This window comes from Quercus robur, chromosome 12, assembly GCF_932294415.1.
Source record: "Quercus robur chromosome 12, dhQueRobu3.1, whole genome shotgun sequence".
Taxonomy (NCBI): domain Eukaryota; kingdom Viridiplantae; phylum Streptophyta; class Magnoliopsida; order Fagales; family Fagaceae; genus Quercus; species Quercus robur.
In genome coordinates, this window is record NC_065545.1 from 7,237,362 (window position 1) to 7,259,269 (window position 21,908).

The following is a 21,908-nucleotide window of genomic DNA, read 5'->3' on the forward strand; positions in this document are numbered from 1 at the left end:
GGTGTTCAATCCCCACCTATACCAAAAACTGATTAGTATCTTGATCTGATGATAAAGAGCTATCATCAGGAGCAGATGCCATAGATTGAAACTCTCTCTCAAAAAAAAAAAAGACTTATTAAGTTGCAATATATATTCATTTATTATATGATAATTCCCAAACACAGGCAGGTGAGTATGCAAATACATGCTTGCACCATAAGCCATCAAATTATGGCTAAAAACTTTGTGATTCAATCATTAGCAGTACCTTTTTTTTTTATTAGAGATTATTTTTGTTCAAATTCCATCACCACCACTTTATTATTATTATTATTATTATTATTATTATTATTATTTATAAAAATAATGGACACCACATATTAACCAACACATAAGTACTATATCAGAGATGGAAAGAGAAATAATATATGAACAATTCATAAAATTATGAGGAATTGTTTTCGCTCTTTTGATCAATTACAGGCTCTAAAGAAGAAAATACATTTGCAATTCTATCCAAAAAAAAAAAAACCATTAAGTTACGTAAACATACAGCAAATATTAATTTCACCCCCAAAAAACATGGGATCAATTATTGCTGTATGTTTACAGCCCCTATTGTCCTTGCATGCAGTGGTAATCTTTTCCAGTCCACCAATAGCCGCAAAAATTCCCTAACCTGCAAAGAAACGGAATATTAACCTAACATGCAGTACAAATATATATATATATATATATATGAATTAAGCTGGTGTCACAACTTGTGTCACAACTCGCTCATATGGAGGGGTGATAGTGGGTTCATGTGGGATACCCCTCCACCAATCACAACTTGTGGCACAAGTTGTGCCACAAATTGTGGCACCAGCATTGCCCTATATATATTGAGAAAATTACTTGTGCCACAAGTTGTGGCACCAACATTGCTCTATATATATATTGAGAAAATAGCATGCAGTACAAATACAAATTATAACATTTTGTCTTATCGAATAGTTCAAACACAAGTGCATGTTTGGATTAAATAAACCTGCCTCAGATGGTTCTTGCAAAGAATAAGTGGCACTTGTTTCCTTTGCTACTCTAGAAACCAGGATCCCAAACCCTTGTCCTCTATTGCGCAAAACCTAATTATCATAGTATGTAATAAATGGATTAGCAAATGCTCATAAAAGAAAATGATAACTTAATTATTAGTTTGGATTAGCTTTTTTTTTTTTTTTTTTTCCTTAAAGTCTCACATTTTTTATGTATAATTGTAATTTTTTTTCTTCCATATTTTCAATAAATAAAGTAGCTTTTCAACAAAAAGTTAATTAAATGCACGCGCATATATATATATATAAAGAAAACGAGATACCTTGAATGCATCCTCATCTGTTTGATCATCTCCAATATAGACAGGAAAAACATCACTTGAGCTGGCATATCCTGAAGAGGAACGTCAATGAAGAAGTTAAGAATTGGACAATATATACGATTTTTTTGACCCCTTTTATGGTCATGTCTATGGGGTTTCTAGACTGTTGCGTAGTGAAATTGCTTTAATGCTTACCAAGTGACTCTAGCAAGAATTCAAGGGCTTTGCCTTTGTCCCATTTGATAATTGGACGAATCTCTAGCACCTGTACGTTTGAACCAACATATCAACTTTGACCATTACAAAAATACATAAAATTTGTTGCATACAAATTTCTTTTTTTTTTTTTAAATACAAATTGAAAATTAAATAGAACAACGTGGGTACCTTCCTCCCTTGAGTCAGTTTAAGTTTTGGATACGCACTGAGCACCAACCTAACTTGCTCTGCTAATGCAGCCCATCTCTGACCAAAAGAAAAAAACATACAAACAAATATTAGTCTTTGTGATCCATATGAGAAATAAAAGGAAAAAAAAAAATTTAATTGGACAAGGGGTTTCAGTCACCTTTTCATCAACACAGCGGAAGTGTACGGATAGACAAAACTTATTATTTTCCACCTTAGCACCTGGGATGGAATTTGTTTTCTCTAGCAAGGCTTTGTGCACCTGAAAGAACATTCACAGTTAGTTCTTTATACACATATCTTATCTATATTTGATCATCTTTTACTTAGATAGAAGTAAAAGAAAACAAACCTCATGAATCATGGGTAGAAATTCAGTAGCAGCTTGGAAGATCACTGCTTGATTTCCCTAAATTAACCAAAAATTAACAGGAAAAAAATATATATTAGAAACGGCCAAAAGATCAAATATTAAAAAGATTAATTTTTTTACATGGTACACCAGAACTCACTTTGTTGCATTTTCTCCTTTTGGATGGTCCCTTGATGTCCATTCCATGGCTACCCGCATAGTAAAGTTCTGCTAATCTTACAAACTTATATACCTGAAAATTTGACAATTAGAAACAAAAACAATTTATTCATCAACTATTCTAGATAAAATAAATAAATTAAAAGTACCAGACAACTTTATAGTTCTAGAAAATGCACCTTGGCCCTGCACCTTCCACTCACAATGGCTGTGGGGAAGTATCTAGCAACATCCCTCACAACTTCTCTCATCTGCTTTAAACAAACAAGCATGAAAGAAAATTGAACAACATTAAAAAGTTTACCAGAACTCAACCACCAAAGGCAAAATGCATGAACTTCAAAAGTTTATTACAAAATGAAAACAAACCTCTCTCGACATAAATGCTCGATCTGGATCCTCAACAATCGGTGAGAGAGTACCATCATAATCCAGAAACATCACAATTTGTTTCCCTTTGGAAGCAGATATTATCTGCCCGAACTTTCTCAACGCTGATGGATGGCGAAGCTATTGTCCAAACAATAAAGAAACAAATAAAACAATGGTACAAACTTATAACACCATGACTACTAGAAATATAGAATAATAGTCATTTTAGACAAGAGGCTGAAACGTACAATCCAAGAGCTTTGCTCTTCTTTTTCAGTTGTGGATTTTATTCGAGAAGGTGAGGAATCTCTCATTGAATCAACCCAAGCATTGACTCTGCCTCCTCCAGCTTCAAGCCTCTTAAGGAGCTTCTTTTCAGACATGGCAATATGACCACCAAGTGCAGCCAACGCTTCTGGTGGTGAGAACAGTGCCGATGTTGATGCAGCCACTGTAACCATGCCACTGCGCGATGAGCAATCAGACACCACCACATTCTGTTTAGTCATTTTCTTTCTCTTCAACCTTGCGCCTAGATAGATAAACTTTTCAGTACATATATAAACAACAAATACTAGACGACAAAGAAAAAAAAATTGAAACAAACCCATGTAAGAATTTTGATTGTACCTCAAGGTTTTGAGAGTTTTGGATAATAATAGATAAGAGTTGGGGGAATGAAAGGTTATAGAGAGAATGGAACAGAGGAGAAACAGAGATGTTAATGTGTGAGTACTTGAGCTGGAACGAAGAGGTTTTATAGAAACCTCCAAAGAAAAAAAAGGTTGAAATCCACACGCGCACTCACTCTTACAAGTCACAACTGGGGCTGTCTAGTCAATTTATAACTAGGTTTCACGGCACTAGGTCTCTTGTTTGGCCCCTGTACTTTTCAATAACAATACTAAAATACCAGTGATCCCCACAGCACCGAATATTTTCTGTGCTTATTGCTACTAACTTGTATAGAATCAACCAAACTGTGTTACAAACTTGTATAATTTGGTGGACATCGTTACTAGTTTTTAATGATCAAACAAAATGATCACCAGTATCTGAATAGTTTTAGACTTTTATTTTATTTTTTTTATTTTTTTTAATTCCTACCCTGCTACAAATTATTTGTGTCAAAACATGTAAGTTATACTTGGACTGACTCGCTCTCTCTCTCTCAATGCAATCAATAAGCAATTTATGGGGGCAAAAAGGGAAAGAATAGTGTGGGAGAAAAAATAGGAATTAAAATATAGTACACTTTTAACTAAGGGAGTTAATCTCATACCGGAAGCTATACCAATTTGACCAGTAAAACAATATATTTCGATACTGGTCAATACCAGTGTACCATTTCGGGTTTACCGTTATTTTTTATATTTATAAATATATTATATTATATATATATGTATGTATATGTGTGTATTATAATAAATATAAATATAAAAGTTTATCATAAAACATTATCTCAATTTAGAACAAATTATTTATGGTTTTAGACTTTAGCGTCAATTAAAAGAAAAAAAAAAACACAATATAAAAAATAGAAAGCTTAATTATTCATTGCATACTAAGAAAACAAATAATACTAATAAGTTAATGCAAATAAGTTATTATTCTGCCCTTACAAAAATTCAAAAATTACAAAACTAAAAAAAATAAAATAAAATAAAATAAAGCTTTTTTCTATACCGGCCGGTATTGCCCGAAATTGGCCAGTATGGCCGGTATTTAAACCGGTACAAAACGTTGGCATTTTGATACCAGTATATGTACCAGTAAGGTACATACCGGCCAATAGGGCCGATACCGGTATGGTATCGACTACACTGCTTTTAACAGTTAAAGTTTAAAGTTATTTTCATTTTGGTCATTATATTTGATTTCATTTTCATATTGGCACTATTGTCCATATCCGCTAGTAATGTTATGACACCTGGCATTATATTGTGGATGATATGTCTTAATGCATGACACTTATCTAACACTTAACAATTAAATTACTAATAGGTAAAATTTCATTTTTATATTGTTCATGCCATTAATTTATGTTAGTAATTTAATCGTTAAGTGTCAGATAAGTGTTATCCATTGAAACGCGTCACTTATATAAAAATGGGTGATGGAGCCAAAATAAAAACAATCCTAAACTTCAAGGGCTAACTTACTTTAGTCTAGAAATTAATACTATTAAAAATAGAACAAGACTAGTCGGTTCAACCTAATAACCAAGCATCCCAAAAATTGGGCATCCGTTCAACTGCTGGTTTGATTTATGTTGTTTTTTATAGTATGCAAGTTACATATTATTACTGATGAGTGTTTCGGCCTATTGGTACACAGATTCTAATAAAGAGCATAAGCAACGCTTGATTATTTATGAACAACTCAAACTCTGCTGTGAAAAATATTTTTTTTTTTTATAAATATTTTTATGGTCAATTATTTAGCAGATGAACCAAGCAAATAAATTAAGCTTAAATTTAGGCTCGAGTATTAAACATGTCAAGCCCAAGCATAAAATATATATGGGTAGTGGGTTCAAGTTAATTCAACTGGTAAAGTCTCTGATGATTGAATAAGAAATCTGGAGTTCAATCCTCACCTATACCAAAAAACTAATTAGTGTCTTGGTTTAATGATAATAGCTATCATCAAGAGCGGACGCTATAAGTTGAAACTCTCTCAAAAAACATATATATGAGTAAAAAAACATAACATACATAACTATAATTTAGTTGCTAATTATTAGCATAGTTTTGTGAATGGGTAAAAAACAATAGTCATAATTTTTACTATATATATGGGAAAAAGAATAAGTTTGGCGATAAATTTGAGCTTGGTTCATATTCGAAATAAAATTAAATAAATAATTTTGAAATTTTAATATTTGACTTGACTCAATTGATTAGCATACCTAATGCAAAGTTGCATGGTCTTCACGAGAAACATCATGAGGGGAAAAACTTTCCTTCTCATTAATGATATGGATTTCCATTACAATATTCTTTTGGACCCGTTTGTTTAAGTTTATAATTTTTTTTTTCATATTTAGAAAATCCAATTTTTGAGAAGATATCATTAAGTGCATTATGTATAAAATAAAAATGTACAAGTTTCTACATTGTCCTTTTTAATTAAAACTCATAAAACAAAAACAAAAGGATAAAAGTTCTTTAACTTTTTCATTATAATTAATAAAGGGATATTAGTAAAAATATGGAAACTTTACTCTTCCATAGTGGAATATAAATCAATTTTTATAATTAAATAATCATTAACTGAATTAGTTATGATGTTATCGGTCCGACCATCTAAACCACAAAACTAGAAACCACTCTTTTTATTGGTTCTCTATCTGATCCCCATTTTTTTTTTTTAATAAAGAGAAATAGTTTAACTCTTCTTTTGTCCAAGATTTGAAACTTTACATAAGTGTATTATGCAAATATGAGAGAAAGTAATAAAGAAGGAGATTTCCAGGGAATCGTTTTGGCGCTATCTTAGAGCATTAGTAACGAAAATGGGGAAGGACCACTTTAGGTCTTTAACAGTTGAATTGAACCCCACTCCTTTATGTTTTGTTAATTTATTATTTGGTGATAGAAATGAAAAGGGAATAAGAATTGCCAAGTGATAATTATTGTTGCGAGTTGTGATTTTCGTTGGTTTACCAGTTGTCACATGTTAGCACTACGTACATTGACATGTCAAGTAAGCCAATCAGCCTATATATATATATATATATTTTAAGTTAATGGTACCTATTTTGTAAGGTTATGCTATTTCCCAGAGGGGCAAGGAGACCTTTTTATTTCCCACTAATTGGAGTTTCTAAGTGTGACGTGGTCGGTCATAGAACAACGATCACTGTATTAAAATAAGTCTATTACATCAAATGTTAATACAACAATATAAATATAATGGTATTAGACACAATATTGCATCTATATGTTAAAAATCGTTGCAATAATAACTTAAAAGTGGTAAATTATCGCATTTACAATAATTAGTTTCAATAACTTATAATTATCAATATTACATTAAGAAAATTTGTTGCAATAATTTAAAATAAATATATTGTTACAATAACTTGATAACAATTATTTTTGCAATCTATTACAACAAAAATTTCAAAATGATATTTTATTACAATAAAGACATCATTGTAATCATTTTATATAAATTATTTTACAATCTATTGCAATGATAAACATGAAACAAATATATCATTGCAATAATTTCATATCAATTATTTTATAATTTATTGCGATGACAAATATGAAACAATTATTTATTACAACAAATATATCATTGCAATAAATTGTTTATTGCAACAACATATATATCATTGCATCAAAGTTGTCATTAAAATATCTAGTGATTATTGCAATGAAAATTTTTGTTGCACAAACTTATTACCTCAAAATTTATTGTAATAACTCACATCAACTATTGCAATGACTTTGATGTCATTGCAATGATTTTTTTGTTGTTGTAATAAAAAATTTTACTTGTAGTGGATGGTGACATGTTATTTGAAAAGAGAGAGTTCAATCATTGAATAACTATGGATATAAGAGAGATTTATGAAGAGTTTAATTTAAGGAAAGCCCTTAACCTTTTTCTTACCGGTTTAGGTATATTGTTGTAAATGGAGTCAGTTTGGACCTAGGCCATGGTTTTCATAGAAGCTCCAAATAAGAGTTAATCATTGAAGGTTAGACTCAATTAGGTAGAGATAAGACTTTGGAATTTTCAACTCTAGTTTTTCATTGTATAAGTGCGGCTGTCTTCCTCTCTAGTGATTAGGGTTAATTAATTAATTAATTAATTAATTATTATTATTATTATTATTATTATTATTATTATTATTATTATTATTATTTTATAAAGGTGTAGGATTTAGGGTTGAGAAGGCCACAAAATCTTTTGCCCAACCAAGGTCTTTAGGTTTACATAGTGAACCGAATCTTCAAACCTCAATCCTTATTAGACTCATATATTTAATACAAGGTACATTGTCCAAAAATACAAATAAATTTGTCATTGAATTAGCCAACACTAAAAATTGTGACATATAAAAATAATAATATAAATTGTTGTTATAAACACAACTCAAGATAAAAATTAAATTGCTTGCAATGTATTACAAAAAATCTACTTATTAAACTTCAATGAATTTAAGGCAAGCTAGGTTGACAAGAAGATTTTAAATCTTTAAATTATCTTTGATCAACTATCATTTTATAGGTATAGAGCAAAGTCTTTTATTTTCTCTTTAATTTTTGAGATATTAGTTAGAATAATTATGTATTCATTATATTTTTATAAAAGCCCAATTAATTAACTATAATTAGTATGTACAACTCAACATAAATAGGATTATGACTCTACGAAGATTGTATGTTAAAAATATATATATATTTATTATGTTGAGCAAAAATATGTTGGATAAAAATCCTTGAATTATGAAAATTGAAGCAAAGAAAGACTAATTGTTTTCATGCATATGTGTGCTTCAACTTTCTTTAATAATTATTATTATTAGACTTGATGGGTAGTTAGAAAATTTGGCATATAGAGAACAGAGCAAATAAAAACAAAACATTTCGCACCGCCCCTTCTAAAGTTTGAAACAAGCAGCTCTAACCTAACCTAACCTTACAAAGTTTGCAACAAATCAAAATCAGCAGCCTTCTAACGTTTGGTTATAATTAATCTCATGTGTGCGCGTGTGTGTATATATATATATATATATAGTTTTGACATTAAACACTCATGGCTGGACTGTGAAACAGATAGGCAGCCTTTACTTCTTTAATTAGCATGTCCATCTTTTACCATTAATATGAAATTAATAGTCTGTGTACATTTTTAGTTAATTACTAATTTATTTAATTAAAAAATATTTTGTCTATAACATTTTTACAACACTTTCATTACAAATTATAAGTAGCATATTGTTATTAGCTGTTTTTTTTTTTTTTTTTTTTACAAGATAGAATTTTACTCTAGCTTAATCTAAGTGTATATGTGTGTGAAGCTCCCTCCTGAAAACTTGAACCCCGACCTTTACCCCCACACTCCACAAGTACTTCACAAGTATTTATACTTGTGGAGTGACTATCACACCAAGAGTGCGCAGTGGTAATTGTTATTAGCTGTTATTAGTGGATAAAAATACAATTTTAATTGTGAGTTAAAATTAGAATTAATAACAACTTATCACCTATAATTTATTAGGGATATAACACTTTTCAATTTGATTAGTTCATTTAATTTGGTACTTTCTAGTGACTGTAAGATAGATAAGATCTTTTTGAACTATGCATTTAGCACGAGTCGACATTGTTGAAAACCTTTATTGGGTTGAAATTTGAGAATGGTTTAACTTTTCATTCCTCTTTCTTCCTCTATGATTATGCTGTGGGCAAAAATGTTCTAGGAACAAGAAGAAAGATGGCCGAAGTTTCCAAACTATTGTTGTACGACTTTTTGTTCCTTTCTTTTTTTCTTTTATAATGTGTTACTCTTATGTTTTTTTCTGGGAATAATTAATGTAATTATTTTTGGGAGCTAGTTAACCAATATATGCCTAGAAAATATTTTTAAAAACTTTATATGAGAAAATAAAATAAAATAATTGATTTTTTAATAGTCTTTTTTTTTATTTATAATTTTCATGAAAGTGGTATTAAAATTTTCCTAAAATTATTTATTAATAATTGTCTTAAGAGCACTCATTAACAAGATAAATACAAATCCTCTATACTATTTTTTGTGTTCCACTTTATGTTTCACCAATTACAACTTATCATTTATTTATTTAACTTTCCTTATAAAATAGTCAAAGTTTAAAATGGAAAAAAATAAATACATAATAAGTTGTGATTGGTGGAATTGTAAAACATAAGTAAAACACAAAATGTGGTACAGAGAATTTGTATTCTAACAATACTATTTTTTTTTTATAGAAACAATTAATATATATAATTCAATTTTCTCTATATTGAGAACTTGGGTTCAAATAGAAACTCTTATCTTCCTCCTCACTTTTTATAGATTTTTAAATCAACATTAAAAGAAAAAAAACAGAAAAAAAGAAGAAGCCAAGAAGGTTCGTTTGCATGGGAATTCAAATTCAATGCCCCAAGATAGGTCACCTAGAATTTAATGACCGACCAAGTTCCATAATAGTCTTGAAAGAATCTCTATTCAATTTTCTCTATACTGAGAACTTGGATTCGAATAGAAACTCTTATCTTCCTCCTCACTTTTTATAGATTTTTAAATCAAAATTAGAAGAAAAAAATAAAAAAATAAAAGAAGAAGAAGCCAAGAAGGTTCGTTTGCATGGGAATTCAAATTCAATGCCCCAAGATAGGTCACCTAGAATTTAATGACCGACCAAGCTCCATAATAGTCTTGAAAGAATCTCTATTTTAATTCTTCGGCCAAAAAGAATTTTTCCACTTAATATCTTTTATTTTTAATAAAAAAATCCTCTTTCCAAATTCTTTTACTAATTTGTTTCTGATGCACGGTCAAAACTGGAGACCTTTGAGATGCTTTAAAGCCAACCCATGTGAAAGAGGTTTTCGGTTTCAAAGTTTAGGTAGCTAATAAAGATCTTCAAAAAAGAAAAGAGTTAGGCTAGCAGGTTAAAGGAAGCTGGATTAAAGAAATGAAATCTTTGAATCAGGACCCAAAAAAGGGAGAATAACTTTCCCATTAAGAAACCTCTATTATTTGGCAACAAATCTCTTCCCTTCTTCACATTCATTAGGAGTTTTCAGGTCGCCCAAGAAACGTTTTAGAAGGAACCTAACCAGTCAGTCTAATAAGTGTTAATTTTTGGCATTAGGGTACTGGCATTGTTTCACTTTCAACTATACTATTATTTTCATTCTAAAAAACAAAAAAGCTTAACTATTATTTTATTTTATTTTATATATTTTTTTAATGAAATATGGGGAGGAGAGAGGGATGCATTTCTAAAATTAGAATTGAAATATAATAAGAGAAAGCATTCAAACTTTAAATGAATGCATCGAGAACCTTGTAGTTCAATTGACATTTTATGATATTTCTAATAAAGACGTTCAAGAATCAAATCTCATCTCTTTTAACTATTAAATTATTGAAAAAAATTACTATATATATATATATATATTTTTTTTTTTTTTTGTGTGTGTGGGGATTAATCATAGACACTCCTAATATTCATTACTTAACATGAAACCAGAAGACCTTTTTTAATAGTTTATTTTTAGCATTGTTAAAAATTCACTTTCAACACTGAATTTGTTTCCAAAATGAGATATTCATGCCCCTTCTCCCATGCAATCTTAATCCTGTTATAAATGACCCACAATTCTATAGTTATACTCATGATATATTCTATTCTAAATAACTATTTTCTTATGGTTTTTATAAAATTAAATAACTTATTTAAATAGTACATATAAATGATCTTACAAATCACTATATAATAGGTTGGAAATTTCTTCAAATTGATTGGAGAAAAACTTTATCATTTTTCTCATAGTTTAATATATATGTTCTTATGTTTTTTTTTCCCATAATATTGTTAATTTGGTATGGTCAATATTAATATGTTTTGCAATATTCCTTCTTCTTCTTTGTTTTTTTTGTTTTTTTTTTTTTTGCTCTGCAATATTCCTTATTGGCTTGGAAGTTTCTTCAATTCAAATACAGTAATAATTAATCTATTATGCATGGGGACTCAATGCACAAGATGCCCCACGTCCCATTTTTGGGTGGACAACTTGGTCGCTATACGTGCCAGTATTCCTTTTTCGGCATGCATATGCCACCCTTACGTAAAATTTTAAATAAAAAAAAATTACATTTTATCCCTATGTAATTTATGAAAACTTGAAATTTTAATTTATGAGTAAAAATTTTAAATTCATTCAACTAATCTAATTGCACTTTCTTTTATTGTTCTGGTTATTGGGTTTAATATATTCAGACCTTAATAAGGTTATAATTATGTTGGCCTAAATACAACAATACCCCTTGGGGTTTGGGTCGATTGTAAAAACATCTCCATAGAGTTTTAATTCTTTTTTGTAACTTTTTGAGGTTTTTTATATATCTGTCAAATTTATGCTTGTGATTAACTTTTGTTAGTTCTTGTTAACAAAAAAAATTACGTGAGCATCACTTGAGCAACGACATGAATCAGTTAACAAGTCTTATTAATGTGGTTCACATGATAGTATAATTTAATTATTTTTGTCCATGAAAACTAAAAAAAAAAAGGTAGTCCCAAATGTCAATTTGGTGAATATAAAAATCTTAAGGAGTTATAAAGAAGGAATGAAACCTAGGAGGTGTTTTTGCATTTTGACATGATTATGTTCTCTAGGCTTTCCTTCTAAAAGTTGTAATTTATGTATATGTGAATTTTAACTATTTGAAGTTGATGGAAACATATTAAAGAATGTAATCTCACGAGGGTAAGTGTAATTTTTAAATAATGAGCTTTGAGAATCATAGATTTTAATTAACTATTATTAAATAAAGAATCTAAATTAAAATTCCGGTTACACCTAAAATCAATGGGTGTCATAGATAGAGTGGTTAACTCTAAATTGTGGGAGTCATTATTAATTTCTTGTTAGCTAAAGAATTAGAATTATGCCCAAAACTAATAGACAAAAGACTGGTAAACATATTATCATTTAGAAAAGTTCCCTATGTGACTATGTCAACCCAAAAAAAAAAAAAAACTTTATGCATGTGACATGGTTTTAGTTATTTCAGTGCATTCTTGTAGATATTTCATTAGATCCTTATATTCAACCTTTTTTTCTTTTCGTTTTGCTGAAATGCGTCTTCATTAACAAAGAACTAACTTACATATGTAGCCTCCCCCAGCAAAACACGACCAGTTGAGTCAACAAAAAAAACTTCAAAATCATTTTTCCAGCCCATAATTCCCAACCTATTCCCTTTGTTGATTCAAAATACTTTTTCCTCCATTTCAAACCAAAGGTCATTCATAATATTCATTACTTAACATATCAAGTTGCCAAAATTCACGAACCTCTATGGTTCAAGATAGTATCGAATGCGATTGAACTTATTCCTCTAATATTGTCTATGTTTAATGGTTCTCAAAAAAAGAAAAAGATTTTGTTTAAAGAACCACGTGTAGAAGTGTCAGGGAATGTCCCGAAGGATCTCTTAGAGCACGAAAGAATAAAGTGTCAATACACCAACAAGCTTGGATTATAATTCTAAAACCCTTCAAATAGAAATAACATATTTCTTCGTTTGAGAAATTAAATGGAGAGCTTAAAGAATATATATCTATTTGTTTAAAGAGGAATCTTGTAATCTGCACGGCAAGTAATTCCCAAATATGACGAACTTTAGGTATTCTTTTTTTGAAAAATATAGTAATTTCAAAAATATTTAGAGAGTTATGATGGTCTTAAATGAAATTATGCTTTGAAAGTATTTGCATAAAATTGTATTTTAATAACATATACTCGATGACTTTCTAAAAAAAAAAAAACATATACTCGATGATGTTTCCCACCTACAATAACAAATCTAATCTAGCCACCGCTTTTTATTCAAAAAGCTAATACGATTTTATTTTATTTTTTTAACAAAAAGAAAACACGATTTAGTTGCACTATACTATATACTATCACATGTAAAACCGTATTTCTTAAACATCATTTCAAAAGTACCATATATCACCAAATAGTTTTAAACGTTTTTCAATTTTTAAATAACTCATTGAAATCAATCTTTTCACAAAAGCCCAAAAATAGAGGGATTTCTTGATATATTAATAAATAAATGCGTGGCTCTCCATTCATTAAAATAAAATAAAATAAAATAAGGCTAAATGAGATATTTTAGTTCCTTGGAATGTTTTATTGTCTTCTACTTGACAATTATTAAACTCACCTCATAAAATTTCAACTCATAATCTTACCTGTCACTCCATGATTATGGGATCTAGAGGTGGTTATAAGAGGGTGTTGATGCTTACAAATTAATCAAGTTATTAAAATGCTTTTATTTGGAATATTAAAGTAAAGTCTTGTTGAGGACTATTTTTTGGTTGACTACAAGATCAAGCCTTAAGGCCTAAGTAAGGGTATAACCAAACTTTATAAAACTTCTCCAATAGCTGGCCCCCTCAAGTTCAAAGTTTGGCTCCCCATTGACAAAACCACATAATCAAAGTTTGGCTCCCCATTGACAAAACCACATAATACTGACCCTACTCAAATACCAATTCTTTTAACTTTTTAGGCCCTGTTTAGTATGCAAGTTCAAACACATATTTTCAGTTTTTAAACAATATTATACGTATTTTCACACACTTTTTCACTCACACGTATTTCCAAAAAAAATTGAAAACTATTATTTAAACATATATATTAAACAGAACCTTAGTCTTTCCCAACATGTCAACATGTGCCCAAATATTTATTTTACTAATTTTCATCCTTAACTTTTACTTACTTTTAGCCATAATTTACTAACTTTAAGGTATGCCTTCCCTTCATATATCTTTTCCCAAAGCCTAAAACCTAGGCTCCTAGCTTCCTTGCATTCAACTTTTCTATTTTAGTTCAATAAATATAATATATATATATATATATATATATATATATATCTCTACTTATTTATCATAAGATTTGTACTTTTCTTTAAGGGTGACAAAATCTAACACAACCTGCGAACCTGACACAACTAACCCGTTTATAAACAGGTCATGGGTTGAGGCTAAACGAGTTCAGGTCATATTCGGGTTGACATGACTAACCCGTTTAATAAACGGATCGGGTTCGTGTTCAACATGCAAACTCGTCTAACCCGTTTAACCTGTTTAGCTTATTAAGTTATTAGTTTTTTTAAAAAATATTATTGCTTAATTTATAGTTGTTTTTATATGTTTATTACTATATTTATGGTTGTAATTGTATTTTAATTTTAGATATATGGAAATTGATAAAAATTGTATAGGTTAGGTATGACCTATTAATCAAATAGATTATTAAACGGATTATTTGTATTGACTTTTACATGACTTGTCAATTAAATAAGTTAAACGCGTCGGGTCGGGTCAGCCTGTTTAATAAACAAGTCGTGTTCGGGCTGAAGATTCTTGGCTTATTTACTAAACAGATCGGGTTTGGGTCAACCCATTTAGCCGAATACTCATGACTTGACACAACACAAATCTGACCCGCGAACACAAATTGTCACCCCTACTTTTCTTCTTCAATTCAATTTCTATTTAGTAATCTACTGTAATTTAGTTTAATTTAAACTCTATTTATTTTAAGGTTAATTGCTTATAGTGATTTTGTTATATTTAATTTTTATATGTCAACTTGTAGAAGTAGCCTAATTTTGTTATATACTTGTGTTTAATTTTTAAGAATGTTATGGACTCATGATTGTTCAAAAGAATACGAAAAACTCGTGCTATATATATATATATATATATATATATATATATATCACTCTTTCCCTTTTATTGCTTCATTATCTAATCACAAAAGAGATTTTACCATTACATGCATCTAACAAGAGCGCTAATCAAGTTTCTAGTTGCACTCTCACAAACTAAGTTCTTCTGACTTCGATGACTTAAGCATTGCACTCTCACATGTAAAATAATTTCTCAAGAGCTTGATAGCTTTGCTGACTTGAATGCCTCTAGATGTCGTCAACAAATATTTCATATCGTTCTTTACTGATTACGTCAATTTGTTACTGTTGAATGCCTTCCATCATAGTAGAATACCTTAGTATGTTGCTATTGAATGCGTTCCACCATTACCGGTAACCCAAGCAAGTACAAGATATATAAGTTTTGTATCTTAATATTCCAACTTTCATTTATATAATGAATATTATTTTTGTTATATTCCACTTACACACAATCATTAAGTCCTAGCTTTTTTTTTTTTTTCTTCGTGAAGGAAAATCTTCTACCATATCATCACTAGCTATCTCTCTTACACCATTTATTATCTTATTTTAAATACTCATTAGCTTATTTCATTGCCTTGGGGATACATAATGATAATGGCTAACAGGTGATCCATTGGCAAGAATTTCAAGAGATAGGGCTTTGGAATTGAGTTTGTGAGAGGTTTGTGAATGTTATTTGTGTGAGTTGTTAGTGTTGTGAGGACTGATTAAGTATGGTTGTAATACATATTGTTGATAGTAGTTTTTTTTTTTTTTTTTTTTTTGACATTGCCTATGAACATAGGCATGGAATTAGAGCTTCCACTATTGTGCACAACAGTTAATATTAGAGCTTCTGCTATTGCACAACACTCTGTGTGTGTGTGCATGTATATGTTTTTATGTTGTTATGTTGTCTCCCTTGATGTTTAGCCACTTTGACTCTATCTTCACTACCGATGACCCCACCTAATGGAATTGATCAAATCCAACTAAAAACTCAAAAGAGAAACTCAATCGAAGATTCACTCTATTTTGGTCGGTATCAATTCCAAAAGGATAAAATTTGGCTCCAAACTCATTTAGAGCTATTTTTTTCAATCAATTACGTGGTGATTTATAAGATTATACTTGTGTATTATTTAAACAAGATCACATGATTCATTAAAAAAATCATGTGATTAAACTACACATCGATGGTCTTTTCAATTTCCACATTATGGGTTTAAGTAAGATAGCTCCAAACTAATTTGGAGCCAAACTTTTTCCATTCCAGAATATTGAATTTGATTTGGTTGGGTTGGTTGACAGGTTAACATTCCACTTTGCTCAAAGCCAACCTGTAACCACTAACCACCCTTATCTGTGAACCACTACGTAATAACTTGGAAGAGATACTTTCAACTGGATTTGTAATAAAATTTCTTATTTGTAGTTTATGCCTCTCTTGTTCATAAACTAATGAAGCGTAATTTTCCCTTGCTTTGTTTCCCTAGCTAAAAAAAGGGTGCAAGAGGGAAAATTCTTAATATAACCTTTTTTTTTTTTTTTTTTTTTTTTTTTTTTTTTTTTTTTTTTATAGAAACAACTCTTAATATAAATAGGCAATGACACCGATGATGCCTTAAAATAAATTTAGAGTTGGAAATTAATTATTGTAACAATTCAAGAAAGCTAGACTCAGGTTGATAGTCATATAAAGTGTATTGCAGGTATCTAAAAAGGTAAGTTTTTTACAAAATAGGCATGAAAAAAAAAAAAAATACACCACACGCTGGTCTTACATGAATTGTGTCACACTTCACTCCATCTAATTCAACTTGATTAAACTGAGTTAGCTCAGTGCACATGAACTGTTAACTCAAAATGTATCAAACTGATACCAACTCATTCAAAAATAATCAATGAATATTCACTCAATGTGTCTTTGGTTATAGCTTAATTATGTAACAGTATATATTATATATATATGATACAAGTATACAACTTCTAGATATTAACACCAAGAAGCCATAGCAGCCGATGGTCTGCAAATTAATTATACTTTGTCAACTTTTCAACAAATCATAAACAGAAGACCCAAGTACTAAATCGCAACAAATTTTATGTCTCTATAATGCTGTTAGCCTCCAAGTTATCAAGTAGGTATATTACTGAAACACTCAAAAAAAAAAAAAAAAGTCGGACACTAAAGAAGATTTGCCCTAAAATAGAAAAACCAATCTTGCAGCAGCATTATTAGCTAGTGGGCAAAGAACCAACAGAAAAACCTACCATATTGGGTTTAGCAAAATGGACCCCTCAGCAAGGAAGGAAAAACCAGACGCTGCACAGCATAGGTTTTTTTTTTTTTTTTTTTTCCCTGCCTTTTTGAGATGCGACATGTCATGTTGCCATGGTAATGATTCATGAAGGACCCACAAATTATGCCTATAGTGCTAAGCCCACTCATCGGCACCAGTAACTCCCACTGCTTTCTAATTTTTTTGTTTTTCTATGTATATCCCCCACCACCACCATCCAATATAATCTGGATATCCTCTTCCTCTTTCTTTTCTAGATTTTTATGCAATTTAATATTTTGTGGAGAGCGGTGCAATGAGAACTCTTGCAGAGGTTGATCAAAAGTTGATTATTGCTACGTGTTTGTAGGTGCAGCACAACTAAGCTAAACAAAACAACAAACCCTGGCCCCGATTGCGGAAATTTTTTTTTTTTTTTTTTTTTTTAAGTATTTGGTGTTTATAGTGGGAAATGCTATAAAGGTGGACCCTAAATTATGCAACGCTTTACTGGTACTCTGTATGGAACTATTTTGGTTCACCCAAACAACATATGCCTTTCTATCCTTGCAATAATGAAAAATAATTTAGACATAAATAAATAATATACTTGTATAGTATCGTAGATGATAATATTTTCATGCAAAAGAAGCAAGTAAATCGAACATATTATATATGAAGTGGTTGAACACTATATAGGTCCCCTCCCAAACTTCTCTAGGGTATTCCAAGTTAAAGATGGATATTCATGAGTTTATATTATTTTATGTATTAGTCTAAGAGATCCCAATTATTATAATATAAGCTCATGTTTATTTAACTCTAACTTATGTTGTCTCTATAATATCCTAGCTTATTGTACAACACACTGATAACATCAGAGATATAGCCGTCAGAGATTTTATTCAAAGATTTTATTCAATGGACAGGTATGGAACTAGGAATTTTTGTTGGGAGCCGAGGTAAAATTATCTTATTGATTCACAATTTAAGATATCTTTAACATGTATGTTAATATTCATGTCAATCGAATGTTATTTACCATTTGATTTATAAACTTATTTTTTATGCATTATTTAAAATTACAAAAACTTGAATTTAAACAGTTGATTGATGACATGACTATTAATCATTGATTATTCTGAAATTTTGCAAGCATGGAACATATACAAAAATAATATCATCCAACAATAGATTTGAAAAATTCGATTCTAATTAAAAAATATTGAGTTGTGTAACATTGTTTAAACTGTAATAGCAGATGTAACTTGAGCTCAACCCTATATATGTGTATGTGTGTGTATGTCTTCAAACATTAGTTCAAAAAAAATTCTTAACTCCATAGTAAACCATAACTCATCTAAATATATATATATATATATATATATAGTCAAAGTTAAAAGAAAATCTAATTAAATTTTAATTGGATTCTCAATTTTACGCCATGTGCCCTATTTAATTTTTAATTTTGTGTCAAGTGAATTATTGAATATAAAAATCGAATAATCCAAATCTGATTAGATTCTAAATTGAATCTCAATTGGAATCCAATTTTTCACCATGTATTTATTTAAGTTTTTTGTTTTTAGGGAAAGTAAATTATTAGTTGCAAAAACTGAAGAGACTAAAACCAATTAAATTCTAAATCATATATATATATATATATAATGAGAAACCATTACATATTTTAGAAATATATGGTTTAAAAAAAGTTTAAATTAATACTATGTATAATTTGAATCTCTTCTAAAAATTTTAATTGTACTCGTGCATATGCGCAAAACTACACACTAGTATATATAATAGCACAACATTATTGTTAGGAATTTTTTAGTAGTATGTACTACTTATTAGCACTCAAAATACTAACAAATCTAAACGACCAATTGAGCATCTTTAGGTCATTTTTTACGTAAGTTTCTCCTATTCTTTTGAATAATCACAAGTCCATAACACTCGTATAACTTAAATATAAGTATATAACAAAATTAGACTAATTCTACAAAGAGACATACTATCAATAAAAATTGTAAAATATTAACGGATGCCCTAAGGATATTGATTTAAAAAATACTTTTAAAAACTTTTTATAAGAAAATAAAAAAGTAACTAACTTTTTTTTATAACTTTTTATATTTCACACGAAAGTTACATTAAAACTTTTCTAAAATGGTCCATTAACGAAAATTCCTTAAGAGGAGCCTCACCTAAACTAGACTACTATGGTCAAAAATAAATTCAAAATTTTGTACCTCTCAACTATATAGAAATTGAATTGAATAAGAAAGTATATCATAAATCATAAGATAAATATATAGAAATTGAACTAAAATATAAAAGTTGAATGAATGGCAGCTAGGAGTTAGGCTTTTTGTGAAAGGAGGAATGAAGGGAAGCTATGGCTGAAAGTTGGTAAAAGTTGGTACAAGTTATGATTGCAAGTTAGAAAAATATATGGGCATGTGTTGCATGCTGGGAAAAGGAATGGGAAAAATTAAGAGTTGAAAGAGTCGGTATTTGGGAAGGGCGAAATTTTGTGATTGTGTTGGAGGGGGGGCCAGCTCTTAATTAAAAATTTGAACTGGGATCTATGTTTTACTTAATTCTTTTCTTTTCTTTTTTCTTTTTTCTTTGTTTATAAACTTCAATCTATTGAAATCAAACAAGGGAACATACCCACTGGGGCCATTGGAGATCAAAACAAAGGCTATGGAGGCGGGGGTGTAGTTTGCTTGGGATGTGGGCGTACGTGAAGTTTTCTTTGAATGTGATTCCATGATCGTTGCAGAGGTTTTATTGGGTCACGGTGATGATCCACTTATGGCTATAAGGAATATAATTGAGAGGATTCGTCACAAACTCCAAGACTTCCGACAGTTTTAGATTGCCCATATCAAGAGGCAAGGCAATCGTCCAGCACACCTATTGGCTCATCATGCTAAGGGTGTTGATAGTTATGTAACATGGATAGAGAAAAATCATTTTTTCATTGAGTCCGCTATGATGTAATGTTTTGATCCTCTTCTTATAAAGTTATGGTATTCATATAATAAATAAATAAATAAACAAGGGAACACTGGTAGTAATCTATAAATTTTTCTTGCTATTAAAGAGGTTCTATAAATTTTTGACAACATAGTTCCGCTCGTGCTCGTGCCTCGTAGACATAAATTATGAGGTCGAACCACAAAATTATCATGTGTTCTTTGCCTTTATTGTTGCTTTTCATCCACTACAACTTTTTATTTCTCCTTTAATTTCACATTTCAAAAGGAGTAGAGTTCGGCAAATCTCCTAACTTCGTTGTGTTAAGACCTAACATTGGAAGTAGATGGCATATATAATAAGAACTTAGAAGCCTCACAAAGAAGATTTTCCATTTTGTATTGGTACGGGCAAGTGGAATAATTTTATTAAAAAAAAAAAATTTGAGTGTATCACGTTTGTTGTATGATAATTTATTTTTTATCAAGTCAAGACAAGTTAATGGATTTTGTTTTGATATAGGAATTATATACCCAATTTAATAAATGGAGTACCTTGGAAGAGTTGAGACCTCCACTTTAGAGTAGTTAACAATTTGTAACTCATACATTTATACAAGACAAATTTCCAGATAGATAAAAATAAATACTAACTTCCTATATATAATCTATCAATAAAACTAATCTAATTAATCCTAATCCAAAACTAAATTATTTGAAATATAAAACATGTCCCTAATATTATTTATTTAATAAACATTAAATTTATAACAACAAGATTCATATCTAAACCTCTGATTTAATCATAAAAGAGTGAAAAGACAAAATTAGTTAAATTAATTGAAACCAACGTAAGTATGCTAATTAAATCAAGGATTCAACAAAAAGTAGACTATTTTCCATATGGTCCATGAAAGTTATAATGATTAATATAGTCTCTCTTTTTACATTTTTAATATGAAAAAATTAAAGTAAATATCGTACTTAGAAGGAACATCCTAAGAACATAATTATTGCCCTAATTTTGTATATCTTAAGACGGCAGGCTAAGATTGCTCAGTGATTCCCATCAATATTTGTCAAGATCAGAGTCACCCTTTTTCATTTTTATTTTTTTGAGTGCCTATGGCACTAACTAGGATGGTCCATAGTACAATTGATTGTCTGACAGTACCATAAGGGCACTTTACACTTACAAAGCGATAGTCTATATAATCCATAATCGAAGCTTCTCTAGACTTTCACCGCACAACGGTTCTTTTTTCTTAAGCTAAGTAATACATTTTTTTCTTTATTTTTTTCCCTGTTTTCTGCTATATAAATGAAGAAATTGTGAAAAAAAAAAAAAAAAAACTATGTGGTAAGTGAAGAAACTATTTATATGTAGTTTTAATTACATAATTTTTTAAAATAAATTATGTGACTTATTTAAATAATATAAATAAATAATCTTATAAAATATAAATCATTACATAGTGGGTTGGAAAAGACATTTCCAAATTGATTTAGAACTA

At 29.6% G+C, this 21,908-nt stretch overlaps 1 protein-coding gene across 2 annotated transcripts; it reads right to left on the minus strand.

Moving 5' to 3' along the window:
- Window positions 1-392: 392 nt before the first annotated feature.
- LOC126709864 (probable trehalose-phosphate phosphatase D) lies at window positions 393-3,470 on the minus strand. Of its 2 annotated transcripts, none has more exons than XM_050410226.1 (12): window positions 3,285-3,470; window positions 2,903-3,119; window positions 2,652-2,792; window positions 2,462-2,533; window positions 2,263-2,355; window positions 2,103-2,159; window positions 1,911-2,012; window positions 1,730-1,807; window positions 1,538-1,607; window positions 1,343-1,413; window positions 1,017-1,109; window positions 393-661 (listed from the first exon to the last, which is right to left on the minus strand). In XM_050410226.1, the coding sequence occupies exons 2-12, from the start codon at window positions 3,113-3,115 to the stop codon at window positions 575-577; spliced, it is 1,077 nt and encodes a 358-aa protein (XP_050266183.1). In that variant the 5' UTR covers window positions 3,116-3,119; window positions 3,285-3,470; the 3' UTR covers window positions 393-574. The 2 variants fall into 2 exon arrangements, with proteins under 2 accessions (XP_050266183.1, XP_050266181.1); XM_050410224.1 differs by having other exon boundaries at window positions 2,903-3,186.
- Between the last annotated feature and the right edge of the window lie 18,438 nt (window positions 3,471-21,908).